General features: G+C 28.0%; 1 protein-coding gene across 1 annotated transcript in view; it reads left to right on the plus strand.

Annotated features, from left to right (window-relative positions):
* Positions 1 to 10,696: 10,696 nt before the first annotated feature.
* LOC107452260 (Iroquois homeobox protein 6a) overlaps positions 10,697 to 14,916 on the plus strand; it is a 79,605-nt gene continuing 75,385 nt past the window's right edge. Inside the window, exon 1 of the mRNA XM_016068621.4 lies at positions 10,697 to 10,895. Coding sequence (XP_015924107.1) covers positions 10,848 to 10,895 — 48 coding nt within the window. The 5' untranslated portion in view covers positions 10,697 to 10,847. The remainder of the gene's footprint in view (positions 10,896 to 14,916) is intronic.

Below are 14,916 nucleotides of genomic sequence, written 5' to 3' on the forward strand. Positions count from 1 at the left end.
TTACTCCAAAACCTTAAAAAAAAAATTTCAAAAATGACGCCTAATAATTGTTTTAAATTTTAGATTGAACTGAACAAACGGTTCATAGTTGTGTTCAACTTTAAAAAAGGAAGAAAAGAAAAAAAAAATTCTGAAAATGGATTCATGAAATGATAGCAGTTTCACATATTTTATTTTATTACCGTAATTGAACAGCCGTTGGGTTTACGACTACTAATATTCAGCTCCGTAGTCTTGCAATTTTGAACCCAATCCTGAAGACAAAGGAACTCCTGGATCAAGTATTGGGAGAAATTTGCCTTATTGGAGGACTTTTCTTGATGGAACTAACCAGCATTATATGGAGTGGAAGTCCACGAGAACCTTCCACGGTTAGCTTGACGGCAAAGGGATTCTAACCCATAATCCGTCAACCACAGAGGATATTTCACGTCAGCATTGTGGTGGGTGCAAGCCGGATACGGATTCGTATCGACCAGCCATTGCTGGGATTCGAACCCGGTTCGCCTCATAATTTAAGAGGATTGTTATTATTATTATTAGAATAACGTAATTCTACGTTACATTTTAAGATAAAGTTATATAAATCGACGTCTGTTTTTATTAACTGTCTTACAATTGTTATTTTTGGGTGCAAATTAAATCAATATACTATTATGAATTACGATTAAAGAAGTTCGTTAAATGATTCAAAACTTAACTTTTAGGTTCCTGCATAAAGTGATGAATGCAAAAATTGTATTTAAAATATGTCCGTCCGTTTGGTAAGCAAAAATATTAAATTACAATTGTGAAATTACCAAATTTCTTATATCAGTGTACTTTTAATTTTAAATGTTATTTCAAAATATGATTACTTGTAGCTGTTGTTGACGTCAGCCATTAAGGCAGAGGGGAAGTGATTGTTCTTGTTTTCCAGTAGTGCCATCTATGGTCAAGAATTCGCACTTCTGCCACACCCATACGTCACTCCCGTTTATAGGGTGGATCCATTCATACATCCATTCATTTGTCCACAGATCGTAATTTTAACCTAAACCAGAGAACGATCCATCTCCAATTCATCTCCCCCAGAGGTATTGATTTATAATGGGAACATGGAGGACTTCGAGACCCGACAGATTTAAAGTGCACTGATCACCTTTTACTACACGAGAAGTCTTCGGCCGGCTGGATTCGAACTCTAAATAATGATAGAAAAATGATTAGAAAAAGTATTACTTAGAAAAATGATTACTTAAAAAAATGATTACTTAGAAAAATGATTACTAAGAAAAATGATTACTTAGAAAAATGATTTATGTCCACTAACAGATCTTAATAGTATCATACGGGAAATATTTGGAAGTGGCGACACAAGTGTTCTATTTCGTACATATATTTTAAGTAGAATAATTTTTACTTTTTTATACTAAGAAACAACAATTATTGCAAAGCAATCATCGGGGTTGGCGAGTGTAAGTTATATTAGGGGGTTTAGCCCCCTAATATAACTATGAAATACAACACTTCAGCTCTAAAAAAATTTTTATTTACACAAAAAAATTTAGTATCTCAGATTGACGATCAGATCAGATTCATATTGACCCGCCATCACTGGGATTCGAATCCGGTTGTCCTCTTTGGAAGGCGAAAGCTCTACTTCGCTCTAACTCCTATCTAACTTATTATCTTCATAACTCCTAACTATTTCGCTCTAACTAATTATCGCTATAACAAATCATGATTTGATCAGTATCTGCTTATAGCTACACAGCCGCCACCTACCAAAGCCTCCTAGAGCCGCCACCTACCTAGCCGCCACCTACCAAAGCCTCTAGGAGGCTTTGCACCTACCCAAACCCTTTCTCTATTCTAACGCTAGTTAGTCTCAAAGTCACCAGTTAGTAACAAAGATTGAGAAGTGCGGTGCCCGAATCACCATATGCTTCTATAGGTACTTCGAAGTACAATACATCAAGTCAAGTCACCTGTACTTGAAAAAAGAATATTTAAATTTAGGAATACAGAATGTTCGACAGAAAACGAATTAATAATGAGTTGCTCGTTAACAATAGATAACCTTATATAAATAGAACAGTTCGTAATGAAACGAATTTTAATATTTCTTAAATCTTTAAAATTTTCGAAATAAATGTTAAATCTGGCAATATCTATCATTTTCTTTTTCTCTTATATTTGTTCGATTTTTTTTTAATCCTTGTTACTTTTGACATTGAGTTTAAGCGCGAGCTTATTAAATAAAAATCACCAGAGTAAAAAAAATCCAACAACAATGGATAAATAGTTATTATTTAAAACAAAAAAAAATTAAAAGAACAATATGATTGGAAAAAACATTTTAATTTGAGATAATTTTCGAACAAATTGGAATTGCAGACATAGTTTCTAATAAGTTTATAAACAAACATAGTTTTTTCAGTATGTTGAATTTCAAGTCTGTTCTTACATTCCCGCGAGCAGCAGAGCGGCCCGCATGGTGTTGTTTGCTATACGTCTAACAGTTCTTTAATTAACTTTAATTAACTATCATATGTTAATATTTTTATTTCATCGTACGCTCTGTACATTTTTCAACACACAATCGTTATTTAAAGTTTCTAAGTTTTATTTTTATTTAATTTTTCACAGCAAAACAAAACTGTAACACGAAGTCGAACACCATCGGCTTCGACGCTTATGATTTTTTAACATAAACAAAAAAATTTGTGAGAGACATTTAAGTATTGTAACAGTTATATTTATATGTCGAAACTTTCTTTTTAACCGATTTTCTATAATTCTTTTTAAAATAGGAATAAAATAAAACTCAATAAGACCTTGTTTGTTTTTAACTTAACGATGGAGTATTCGTGTTCACTTTTGTCATAATTCTAATTAAAACTGGTTCTGATACTTCGCAATTTAAATGTTTACATTCTAAATACAAATTCTCCAAAAAGCACTTTTGAAAGAGATTTTTTTGTTCCATTCTATCGATTGCCAATAAATAAATGGCTTAAATTTGTAACAAATATTTAATCTTTTTCTCTACGCGTTTGTGATTGTTGAACAAGGTAACGAATACAGAAAAAAAAAGATGAAAAATATCGTTTTCTTTTATTCGATTTTGGCCAGCCAAACGATCTACTTTAAGTGTTTGATACCTATTGGTTCCTGACACTAACGTCCGTTTGCGTGAAAACATTCTATGTAACTACTAAACGAAAATAAGGTTGGAACATTATTGACAAGGAAAGTACTCGATTGGGCGGGATTATTACTTTACAAATAATGGCGTAATCAGAAATTTTTATGAATTATAGGGGGGAAGACATGCAAGTAGCGTGACGATCACTATTTTATTTGGCGTCTGAGTTGCCCGGGCAAATATCGTTTATTTTTTATACTTATGGCGATGTCGCCTCCATTGTTTTCGTGGTTTATGCAAACAAACATTTCCTGCTATTTCTCGCCTTTCGTTTTAATAGCCGCCACAATCAACACGCAGATGATCAAAGAGGATGAGAATAACAATGTTGTTGTACATTAAAGTAAACAGTCAAATTTCGAGATTTTGTCAGAATTTTAGCTTATGCTACGCCCCCTTCTTTTTTTTTCCTTTTTCCCTCTTTTTTTAATTTTAAAAATACAAGTTTTAAATGTTTATTTTATTTAAAAAAATAAAATATTCTACGTAAATTTAAGGATTCTGTTTTTTTTTTTTTTTTTTTTTTTTTTTTTTTTTTTTTTTTTTTTTTAATATGTCGGTTATACAGTCCATATCGAAATCATTAGACGCACTGTTAGATTCTATGTAAAATCTTAATTATCAGGAGATACTATACAACTTTATAGTTTTTACGCGACTGAAACCGGTTTGCACTTGTTTACGTTCGTGCATCAATGGGTTCAATTAGACGATATGTAATATAAATTCGACGATTGGATAAAATGGACGATATATTATATATATATAGAATATTTATTATATCAGGTATTATATTAGTATATTATAATGATTAGACCAGATTATGAGACGCACTTTGGTTTTCAAATAATGACATGTTTTGCACGAGTTTATAGGCAATATTTTTATATTTAAACATTCATGTAATGGGTTTTTATAGTTATTGGATTAGATTTTTAATTTACTGGAATAGAAGGGTTTTTATATACTTCCTATTTGTATTTTTCTCAAAATATAGAGAAAACATGGAAAAAATTGCAGAAATATGAAGAAACGGAAAAAGAAAAATAATAATAATGAAAATAATTAAAAAATATATAAAATGTGAAAAAAGGGGAAAAAAATTTATAAAAGTTTGGAAAACAAAAGATGTAATCTTTTCATCAGCTCACACGATTATATCAGCAAAAAGGAGTGCTTTCTAATATTGTATCAATATAGCCAAAGCAAAATATATCAATACAATAGCGTGAGGAGCAACAATTAAAATAGCACAGAATAGGTAAAAATATCACGCAAAAACAGAAAATAAAATATCAAGAAGAAACAGAATAAAACATAAAACGAAATCTATAAAGCGAAATTGAAAGACCAAAGAGCAAAATAACGAAATTATGTAATCTTCACGTCAGCTCACGTGATTATATCCACAAATTAAAGTTCTTTCTAATGTTGTATTATTATAGCCAAAGCCAATAGAATAATATGAGGAGCACAAAAAATTTATACGAAACTAAAAATATTTCAGTAAAAAAATAAAAGAATATCTAAAATATTCTTTTTTTTCAACAGTAATGGTTAAAAGTAAAAAGAAGAGAGATAAGACTTCTATTTACTTAATACTAACGTCATGTGAAAATGATTTAAAAATATTGCAACAGCAGAAATTTTGATTGGACTTTGATTATTCTTGAGGCTGTTTGGACTTAGTTTAAATTTTTAAACTGTTAGGACTTTGGAAATATTTTTTTAAAAAAAGGATAGATATAAGAGCAGAAGTTTTGATTGGACGTAGAAAATTTTGAAATCGTTTGGACTTAAAAATATTTTTAACCTGTTTGGAGCTAGATAATTGTTGAAGTTGGAAAAAAATGAGCATAATAGAAGTAGTAGCAGAAATATTTTGATTGAACATTTGAATTTGAAAATTTTGAATTTATTTACGCATTGAAAAATTTTGAAGCTGTTTGGACTTAGTTAAAAAATTTTAAATTGTTTGTACTTAGAAATATTTTGAAATCGTTCGAACTAATCGGTATATATTTATAGGAGCAACAGCAGAATTTTGGATTGAACGCAGAAAAATTCTGAAATTGTTTGGATTTAGAAATATTTTGAAAAGAAAAGGATATATATCGGAGCGGAATCAGTGGTTTTGATTGGTCATAGATAATTTTTGAAGCTTCCTGAACTTCATTAAAATTTTGAAATTGTTTGGATTCAGAACTATTTGGAAGATACATTTGATTTGACTTCGAAAATTTTTGAAGCTATTCTGGCGTAGTTGAAGTTTTGAAATTATTTGGACTTAGGAATATTTTGAAATTGTTTGGACTTAGTTTAAATTTTCAAATTGATAGAACTGAGAAATATTATAAAGAAAAGGATATATTTAGTATTAAATTTTAATATGGATGATTTTATATAAATTACTATCCTTTTCTAAAAAAATAAATTTTTTGATTGAAATTGATAAAAGTTGATTTTTTTGTAAATGAATTTTTTAAAAAAAATTCCTTATTGAATATTAAAAGACTTTTAGCCACAGATTAGACCGAATTGAACTAGCACATGGTAAAAATAAAAATTTACTCAACAAAAAAAACTTATGTGAAATAAAAAAAAAGTCCCATAAAAAATTTACAAGATTTATTAATAATTATAACATGCAATTAACTCAGTATTTTTTACGTAGAATTTAATTACACTAGTTGGATATCCATTTTTTTTTAAAATCAAATTTTGAATTAGTTTGTCTATTTGTTTCTTCGATAAATAAACATTACTACAATTTTTTTTAATTCTATTTATTTGATTAAAAATGGTTTTTAATTAAATGTTTTTGGAAACATTAGAATTCCATGTAAATAGTTTATTTATATTAAATTTAAAATCATTTCTCGTATCGTATAAATCATCAATGTAGATATTTTCTTCTTCTTTAATACTTAAATCCAAAAAATTAAAATTAATTTTATCCTCGGTATTACAAAGCAAGATTATTTCCTCTGGGTAAGTAAAATTTAACGAAATTGATTAGTCTTAAAATTTAAAGATAATTAAATCATCAATAAATCTAAAAACAAATTCAATATTAAGAGTATTTTTTTCTTCATAATAGTGTAAAATTATGTTAGCTAAAAGTGATGAAAAATTAGATCCTTGCTGGTATTCTATCAATTTGGACAAAAATATGTTTTCCATTGTAAAGAAAATTATTGAAAAATCAAATATTTATTAGAATTTCCAAATATTTAAAATCTTAATTAACGATATTTTTATAATCATAGTAATAACTCAAAAGGACATATTTTAGTTTATTAAGGGGAATGCCATCGAAGAGATCCTGGAAATCAAAATAGAATTAATTTTATTTTGTTTAATAAATTCTGAAATAGGTTGATTATTAGTGATAATCCAAGAAAAACCTTCGTTAATTATATTATTAATAATTTTATTTAAGTAGTCAGAGAAAATGGGACCAGGTTTAGTTAGGTAAGTAATTGACCCACAATTGATTGTTCTAAATATAGTAGTAATTTTATGAAATTTTAGACTGATAATTAAGTATGGAAATTAATTTGTATATTATTTATTTTAGTTTTTAACCTCCTATATAAAGCTAAATTATTTTAATGATATTGTTTTTTAAATTATTAGGCTTAAAAAGTTTACTACTTTTTAACTCCCTATGTAAAAAATCAGCACAGAATTTTTTGCAAATGATTGCATAATTATTAATAGCTTTGTCTAAGGGAGTAATTAAAAAATTTTTTTCTTTGTAGTTTCTTAGTTGATGCTAATGTTTTAGAAAAATTTCTTGAATTGTTTTCTGCTATTTAAATTTTCCTTAATAAAAATAAAGTTCTTATTTAAACAAAGTGATTTTGTTAACATACCTAAAGGTAAAGAGAATTTATTTGATACCTTCAAACAAAAATTATTAAAACGTTTAAAAAAAATATTTTAGAATTTTATTAATTGACTTATGATAAATGGATCTAAATTTTATGCCTTTTAACTTATGCCTATTCTTAGTTATAAGTTTTCTTATAATATTTAAATTACCAGTAATAATATGTTTATGATCTTTGTCAGCAAATTCAAGACATATATTTCTTCATAGTTACATTCATAATCGGATACATTAATTTTCCCTAAATGTTTGCTAATTTAAATATAATTAAAAGTAGTTCGAATAAGAAATTTATTATACTTATATTTTATAATTATGTTAAAATTTATTAACTTAAAACAATTTTTCTTTTAATTTTCAAAAATTTTATGAAATTTAAACAAATTAAAAATAGGGTTCTGAAAGTTAATAACAAAATATAAGTCATCTAAATTTTTCTTCTTATTTGGTGAAATTTTACTCATTTGGGCTTTCACAAGATCGAAACAAAGAATTTTGAATTGTAAATTAGTAAAAGAAAAGTTATTAATACGATCTTTATCTTTCATTATCTTATCATGATTATCTTTAAGGGACAAAACAAAATCTTTTATCGATTTAATATTGGGATGATCCTTAAAATCGTTCTCCTTATTAGAAATGCTTTTAATTTGTCATTATTAAGAGAGTATTTATAACATCCTGATCCACCTTGATTTGAACGCATTATCTTTGTGAAAAAAGTGCGTAAGTTGAGGAGTTATTAAAGTTACTCTGTGTATGTTGGAAGGTATATATATAAAGCAGAGAGGATGGATAAAAACAGGTTTTAGGCAGCACACTGCTTGAAATTTCTTTTTAAAAATGGCTTAATAACAATCCAATTAATTGTTATTTTGCCATATTTAAACAAAACAGTCAAATAACCATAAATAAGATGGTAATAAAACTATTAAACGTGAGAAAGATCGTTTACAAACTATTTTACCACGTTTATACCAACTTGCCTTCGTGTATGTGTGTTTCGGGTGGAATTTTCTAATCGATTTTAAACTAACTTCCCGACTAGCTACAGACTTTAAATTTGGTACATAGTTCAGAATTGCATGACAATGCATGAAAATGATTAAAAAAAAAAAGACGTACGAAGTTAAGTAAAATTAAAATTAAAGAAAAATTAATATTTTCGCAATTGTGTTTTGTTGTCGATTCGATTATTTCAAATTAGTGTCACATGTCAGCTAAAAAGTTTTGCGTACAGTGAGTGGAAAAATTGAGATTTTGGAAGTGAGTACAAAAAAAATAAATAAATAAATAAATAAAAATAATATTTTTAAAAACCACGTTTTTGTAGTGGAGAATAATAGTTAAAAAAGAAAAATTTGAAAAACGAAGAACGTGGGGCGCAGGAAATACATAACAGTACATATACATATATACACATTTTCTTACTCATACACATGCACAACCACATCCACATATACATCCGCATACACATGCATATACACAAGCATATTCCACATGCACATCCACATTCAGATACAATTACAGATATACATACACATATTCTCATGAGCACACATACTGTTACTGTTATCACCCCACGTTTTTCGTCTCCACTACAAAAACGTGGTTTTTAAAAATATTGTTTTATTTTTATTTATTTTTTACCTAAAACGGTTAAATAACATGAATTTTATGGCACCAATTAAGCTCAACTAATGAAGCAACTTAGTTCCTTGCAGATGCGTATATATTATAGCCGAGAGGGCAATTCTGTCAATCTCATGACCGACAGACCAGGGGTTCGAGCCCCAGCGTTGACACGTCCATTCCTTTTGACACACAGACAAGAGTTTCCAGTGCCCTGCACTCTCCAATGCGCATTATCTAACGAGAAGCCTAGGTACTATGTACAGTTAAATTTCTTTCTTTACTGTTTTGAAACCCTGGTAGTTGCAAATGGTTAAAAAAACGTACAGTTTTGTATTCATGACTTTATAACCATGCTAGTTGTAAATGGTTTCAAAACTGTAAAGGTGAAACATCTTCTTTACCGTAAACTTTACGGTTTATCGGGTGGACAGACTGCTGCTGCTTATTTTACCATAATTTTGGAATGAAAATTCTAACAGTGCAGAGGAAGAGGACATAAATATTTATTAAACCATTGTTAACAGACAACGATAATCCAAATGACACACAAATCGAAGTGTTCTCTAATAAAAATTAGGGAAAATCTAGCAAAATAATGCCATAAAATATTTCGTTTTAGAGAATAAGGGAAATCTGAGTTATTGTAGTAATTGGTTTATTAAATAGCTAGAGGGGGGAAAATGTTTCTCACGGTTAATTAAAGGGAAAAATCCAAAATGTTAATTTATACATACTTCAGATCTAAATATAAAATACGCAAAGAGGAAGTGTAATATTAAGTGTGAGAAAGCGTTTAGTTTTGAATAATAAATTAAGTAGAAGATTACGGTGAAAAAATAACGGAAAAATATTTTTTGAAGTTTTTAATGTTGCGTATATACTTTACTATTCAAAATACCAGCTTGCTGTTCTTTGCTTATTTTTTATCTCATAATATGCTATTTTTTATAGTAGTTGTGATTTTGTAACTGTTACTTTTGACTTTTTGGATAAGTTTTGATAAGTCTAGGATAAGTCTAGCTCGAGCCCCTTTTGTTCAGAAGTTTAATATTTTTAATACTAAAGTTGACTCAAATGCTGTAGTGTTAGGGGCTCAGAAAACATTTGAGAATTATATCTTTCTTTTAATATTTTTAATGGAAAAATCGAAATAAAAGATTCTCATACCAATAAAACTTTTAAAAATGTTCCACATTTTTTTTTTTTTTTTTTTTTTTTTTTTAATATTTACATTATTTGTCCGTTGTAGACATGCCTTTTTTCAAGACATGCTAACATATTTACTACAAGATACCTTTGGATTTAAATGATAATTCTTGATTTTAAATGATTAATAATTTAAAATAAATTTTTTTTCATTTTCCTCGGCGAAAAAGTTTTAAAAACACATGCCATAACTTTATTTATTTCATTTTATTTTTGTTTAAACTAATATGTGCGCAGCAAACTTCCTTGGCGAAAAAGTTTCAAACGCAGCCCTGAAGTTTAATTTTTTTATTTTATTTTTTTAAAATTTAAACTAATATGTGCACAACAATGTTTTTGAATAACTTCGGTCTATCTTATTTTCCATCAATAACCCATAGCAAACAACATTCGAAAACACAAAATGATATTCAGAAAGAGCTTTTCTAGTTTATTTGTTTATTTTAAAATGTCTCTCTCTTTGTTCGACAAATAGGAAAAATCTCATAAAATAAAAAAAAGAACTCTGATTCTTTTCCATGGACAAAATTTCATATTTGTTTGAGGTGATCGAGTCCAGCCTGTTTCCTTTCACTTTGTAATCAATATTCCAGCTGGCAAAAAAGAAGAAAGGGGGGAAAAAATTCTTTTTTCTTCTCTTTACTCTGTATTGTTGTTGTTTTTAGGAAATGGTTGCTATGGAAACAAAAGAGGCGTGTCTCACCGCCCAATCATACTGAAGATGGGCGTGGTTTTCGATGGGGAAAGTTGGTTACATCCACGAGGTCTTTGCTTCGGATTTTAGGGATACAGTTGGAATAACGGAATGTTTGACCGATGATCGCCATGTTTTTGGAGGATCGGTTCAAGAAAGGCCGAATGATGACACTGTGAGGCCGATCTCCCTTTCTACACACCCCACTAATCCGTCCAAATCGAATAATGTCCTATTCACAATTCGGTTATGCATATCCACCTTCTTCAACACAGGTAAGGGACATTTTTACTTTCTTTCTTTTTATATTATTTATTTATTTTGCTTTCATGATATATTGTACACATTAAGGTTACACACATTAAGGTACAGATATTAAGGTTGAATTTTAATTATAAAATTTTAAATATTGTAATTTTTAGAGAAAATATTAGCATTTATCAATTTTTTTTTTTTTTTTTTTTTCAAATATTAGAAGATATTTAGCTACTGATTTGCAAGTGGTAAAAATATAAATTTAGTTAGCAAAGGAATTTTTGTTAAATTTATTAATAATTATAAAACATAATTAACTCAATAATTTTTATATAGAATTTATTTACACTAGTTAGATATGCATTGTAGGGAGATATGCATTTTTTTAAAATTAAATTTTGGTAAAAAATTGTTTATTTGTTTTTTGGATGATACATTCATTTATCATTCCTTTTAGCGTATAAGTCGACAATGCTTTTCAGAAGTCTATTTAACGAAGTAGCTAAATCCCGATAATAAGTTCGTTATATGGAAAATTCGTTAAATAGAAAATCACCTTATGAAATACTTAAACAACACAAAACAGATTTTAAATTCATAAACACTAGACATAATTAAAAAATAAATGATACACCTTTATCTTGTAAACTAGTATCTACTATTTATTTTATAACTCTTAACCATAAAAGAAATCTGTATAGAAGGCAAGAATTGAGCAAAACCTTATCCAGTGTTACACTATCATGCTACATATACATTTTCAACTAATGACAGCTAAATTTATGTATAAAATTATCACTGCATTTATTATAAAAGTAAGTTTTAACACACATTACCACATGCTTTCTTAAGTTCAATTTGCTATTGATAAAATCAGCTAATTTTGTCAGAATTTTTCGTTCGAAATGCAAGCAAAAAGGGAAAGGGCTCTCTTAAAGTTAAGTGGCTTTGAAAATCAATATATATATATACTATATATATCTGCAGTTGACACCAAACATTTGTTTTTCAAGGCATGTACTTATGGGTAAAATGCTTATGGATTAATTTATTTGTAAACTTGCAATCTGTTCAAATAAAATTTTAAGAAATTTATAAAAAGTGAGGCAAGAAACTTTATAAGTATTTATGTTGCTCCAATCGAGCTTTCTGCGCACAACGCTACTTTAGAAATCATAAGTGGTAAAATTTAGGTGGTGGTGGTAGTTCATTTACGTAGCACTAGAGCTGCGCAATGGGCTATTGGCGATGGTCTGGGAAACATCTTTGAGGATGATCCGAAGACATGCCATCACAATTTTGATCCTCTGCAGAGGGGATGGGTAAAATTTAGATAATTTTTCTTCTGCACTTGATACAAAGAAATGAAGGAGACTGTTTATGTTCATTAATGGACACAAAATGGACACATTTTCCTTAAAGGATCGCCATCTGTTGAGGATTATAAAAAAAGAATAACGGGGAAAATTTGTGAAGAAGTGGAAAGGAAACGAGACGAAACTTGGAAGGCGAAAATATTAATGAGAAAATAGTGAGGAAACACCATTTCTAAAATTTTATTTATTCAATTTTTTTAAGCATCAAAAATTGAAAATTTTGTTTTGAAGATCTTAGGGGATACTTACGGAATATTTTTATTTTCGCTTTTTAAATCGAGTTCTTGCTACTCTTAAAGCAGATGGCGATCCAACCGTCAGGAAAATGTGTCCATTTTGTGTGCATTAATGAATATAAACCGTCTCCTTCGTTTCCAAGTGTAGGGGAAAAATACCTAAATTTTACCATCTATGATTTCTAATGAAGCATTGTATGCAAGACACTCGATTGCAACAATATAAATACTCATAAAAACTAAGTTTCTTGCTTCACTTTATTTTATTTATTTATTTATTTATTTGAAGATACTGCAAGTTTTCAAATAAATTAATTCATAATTAAGTAACATAAATGTTGTCGAATACCCTTTTCAAAAGAAAAAAAAAGGAAACTCATGACTTGAAAAACAAAACAAATGTTTGGTGGCAACTACAGTGACGTGTATATATCTATATCTATCTATCTATCGATCTATCTATCTATCTATCTATCTATCTATAGAAGGAATGATAAATGAATGAATCATCCAAAAAAGCAAATAAAGAAACTTTTCCAAAATTAAATTTAAAAAAAATATAATGCATATCTAACTAGTGTAATTAAATTCAATGTAAAATCGTTGAGTTAATTATATTTTATAATTATTAATAAATTTATTAAAAATTTGATTGCTAACTAAATTTATATTTTTACCACGTGCAAATCCGTAGCTAAAAATCTTCTAATATTTAAAAAAAAAATTTTTTTTAAAGTAAAATACTGGTCAATACTTTCTCTAAAAATTATAAGATTTAAAATTTATAATTAAAATTCAACTTTTTATTAATTATAAACTTTGAGTTATCCAGTGTGATATTATTATTTCCAGTTTGGAGCACCTCCTAGGTGACTAAGAAATCAAATACGGTTCTTTACTTCAATAAGAACGCGACATAAAATACGCCCCACTATCCTCTATTTACGCTTTTATTTTCATATTTTTTTTTTTTTTTTCATATTCATATTTTTTAAAATCTGGCAAACTTGTTACGAAAATAATTTAATTCATTTTCGCACGATGCCGGTAAGTGGAAGTACATTTGAATTCGTTACTCGCTTTTTTACATTTTCTGTTTTATTCTGTATTTTTCTTGAATTCTTTTCTGTATTCTGTATTCTTTGATTTAGATGTTTCATATTGCATTTTTTGTTTAACATGTTTCATTTTCTTTTCAATTTTTTTGGTACTTTTCATACTATGGCATTGATATATTTTGCTTTAGTTATATAAATACAAGATTAGAAAGCACTCATTTTTGCGGATATAATCGTGTGAGCTGACAACGAGATTATATCTTCTTCTAACTTTGTTTTTCGGATTTTCATTTTTTTTTTTTACTTTCTAAATTTATAAATATTTTTAAATAACATTTTAATTATTACTAACTTTTCTTCTGCTCTTAAAAAAAAAATTTTTTTTCTCTGTATTTTTAACTTTTGAATCTGTTGAAAGGATAATTCTAAATATGCTTTCACGCTTTTTTATTTAGTTTTGGCTAAATATGGTTGAAATGGTGCATTGGGTTATTGGTTAAATATGGTTAATATGGTATAAAATGGTCATATATTTGCTGTATTCGAATGTATTTTTTGACTCATGTAAATGCAAGATCAACATCCAATTATCTGTTTTTAGATTTTAGATAAATATCTTTTTGTCCAATTAATATTAAAGTAATTTTTTAGTATCAACTAAATTATTTCTCATCCACTTAAATGGTAATAAAATTGAATTTAAAAAATTATAAAAGCTGACAAATTTATATTTTCAAACGACTCTAAGCCACGAATAGCACAACTTGAGTCCATAGAAGTTCTAAAAATGATCTAAAATAACTCCGTTTGATCACCGCTCTGCATATGTAACAACGCAAGAGAATGTGCATTCGAAATTTTTCGAATGTCTCCATGTTTTTTAAAAAAAAATTTTCACTTTCATTTATTTAACCTTCAGGAAGGTACTGTCTTTGGCAACATTGTCTGCGCACTACTATTTTAAGGAGAAATCATTGCTTGGGCTTGTCTGTGGCAGTCAATTGGTATGGTCTGTCCATTCCAATTAATTACTCGACTTAAGAAAATATGGAATGACTTCCATTGTCAAACACATGGTGGTAATTAGTGGGAACGTATTGCTTGACCTTTAACCTTTTAATCCATTTACCTTTTCTCCTTCAACTTTGTTTTTTTTTTACTTGCAGATGACTTTTACTTTTATTTCAATTAATACATATTACCAATATTAATTAAACATTGATATCAATATTAATATGGCGAATAATATCTCCAAAACAAATGGGTATCTTTTCTCCATTAATTTTACTTCTTTGTAATATGTTATTTTTTATTTCAATCAATACATATTATCAATACTGAAGCATCATTGTCGTCAATAATAGTATGGCG

The sequence above is a fragment of the Parasteatoda tepidariorum genome, chromosome 4, assembly GCF_982258835.1.
Source record: "Parasteatoda tepidariorum strain Cologne lab strain chromosome 4, Ptep-v5.0, whole genome shotgun sequence".
Classification (NCBI taxonomy): domain Eukaryota; kingdom Metazoa; phylum Arthropoda; class Arachnida; order Araneae; family Theridiidae; genus Parasteatoda; species Parasteatoda tepidariorum.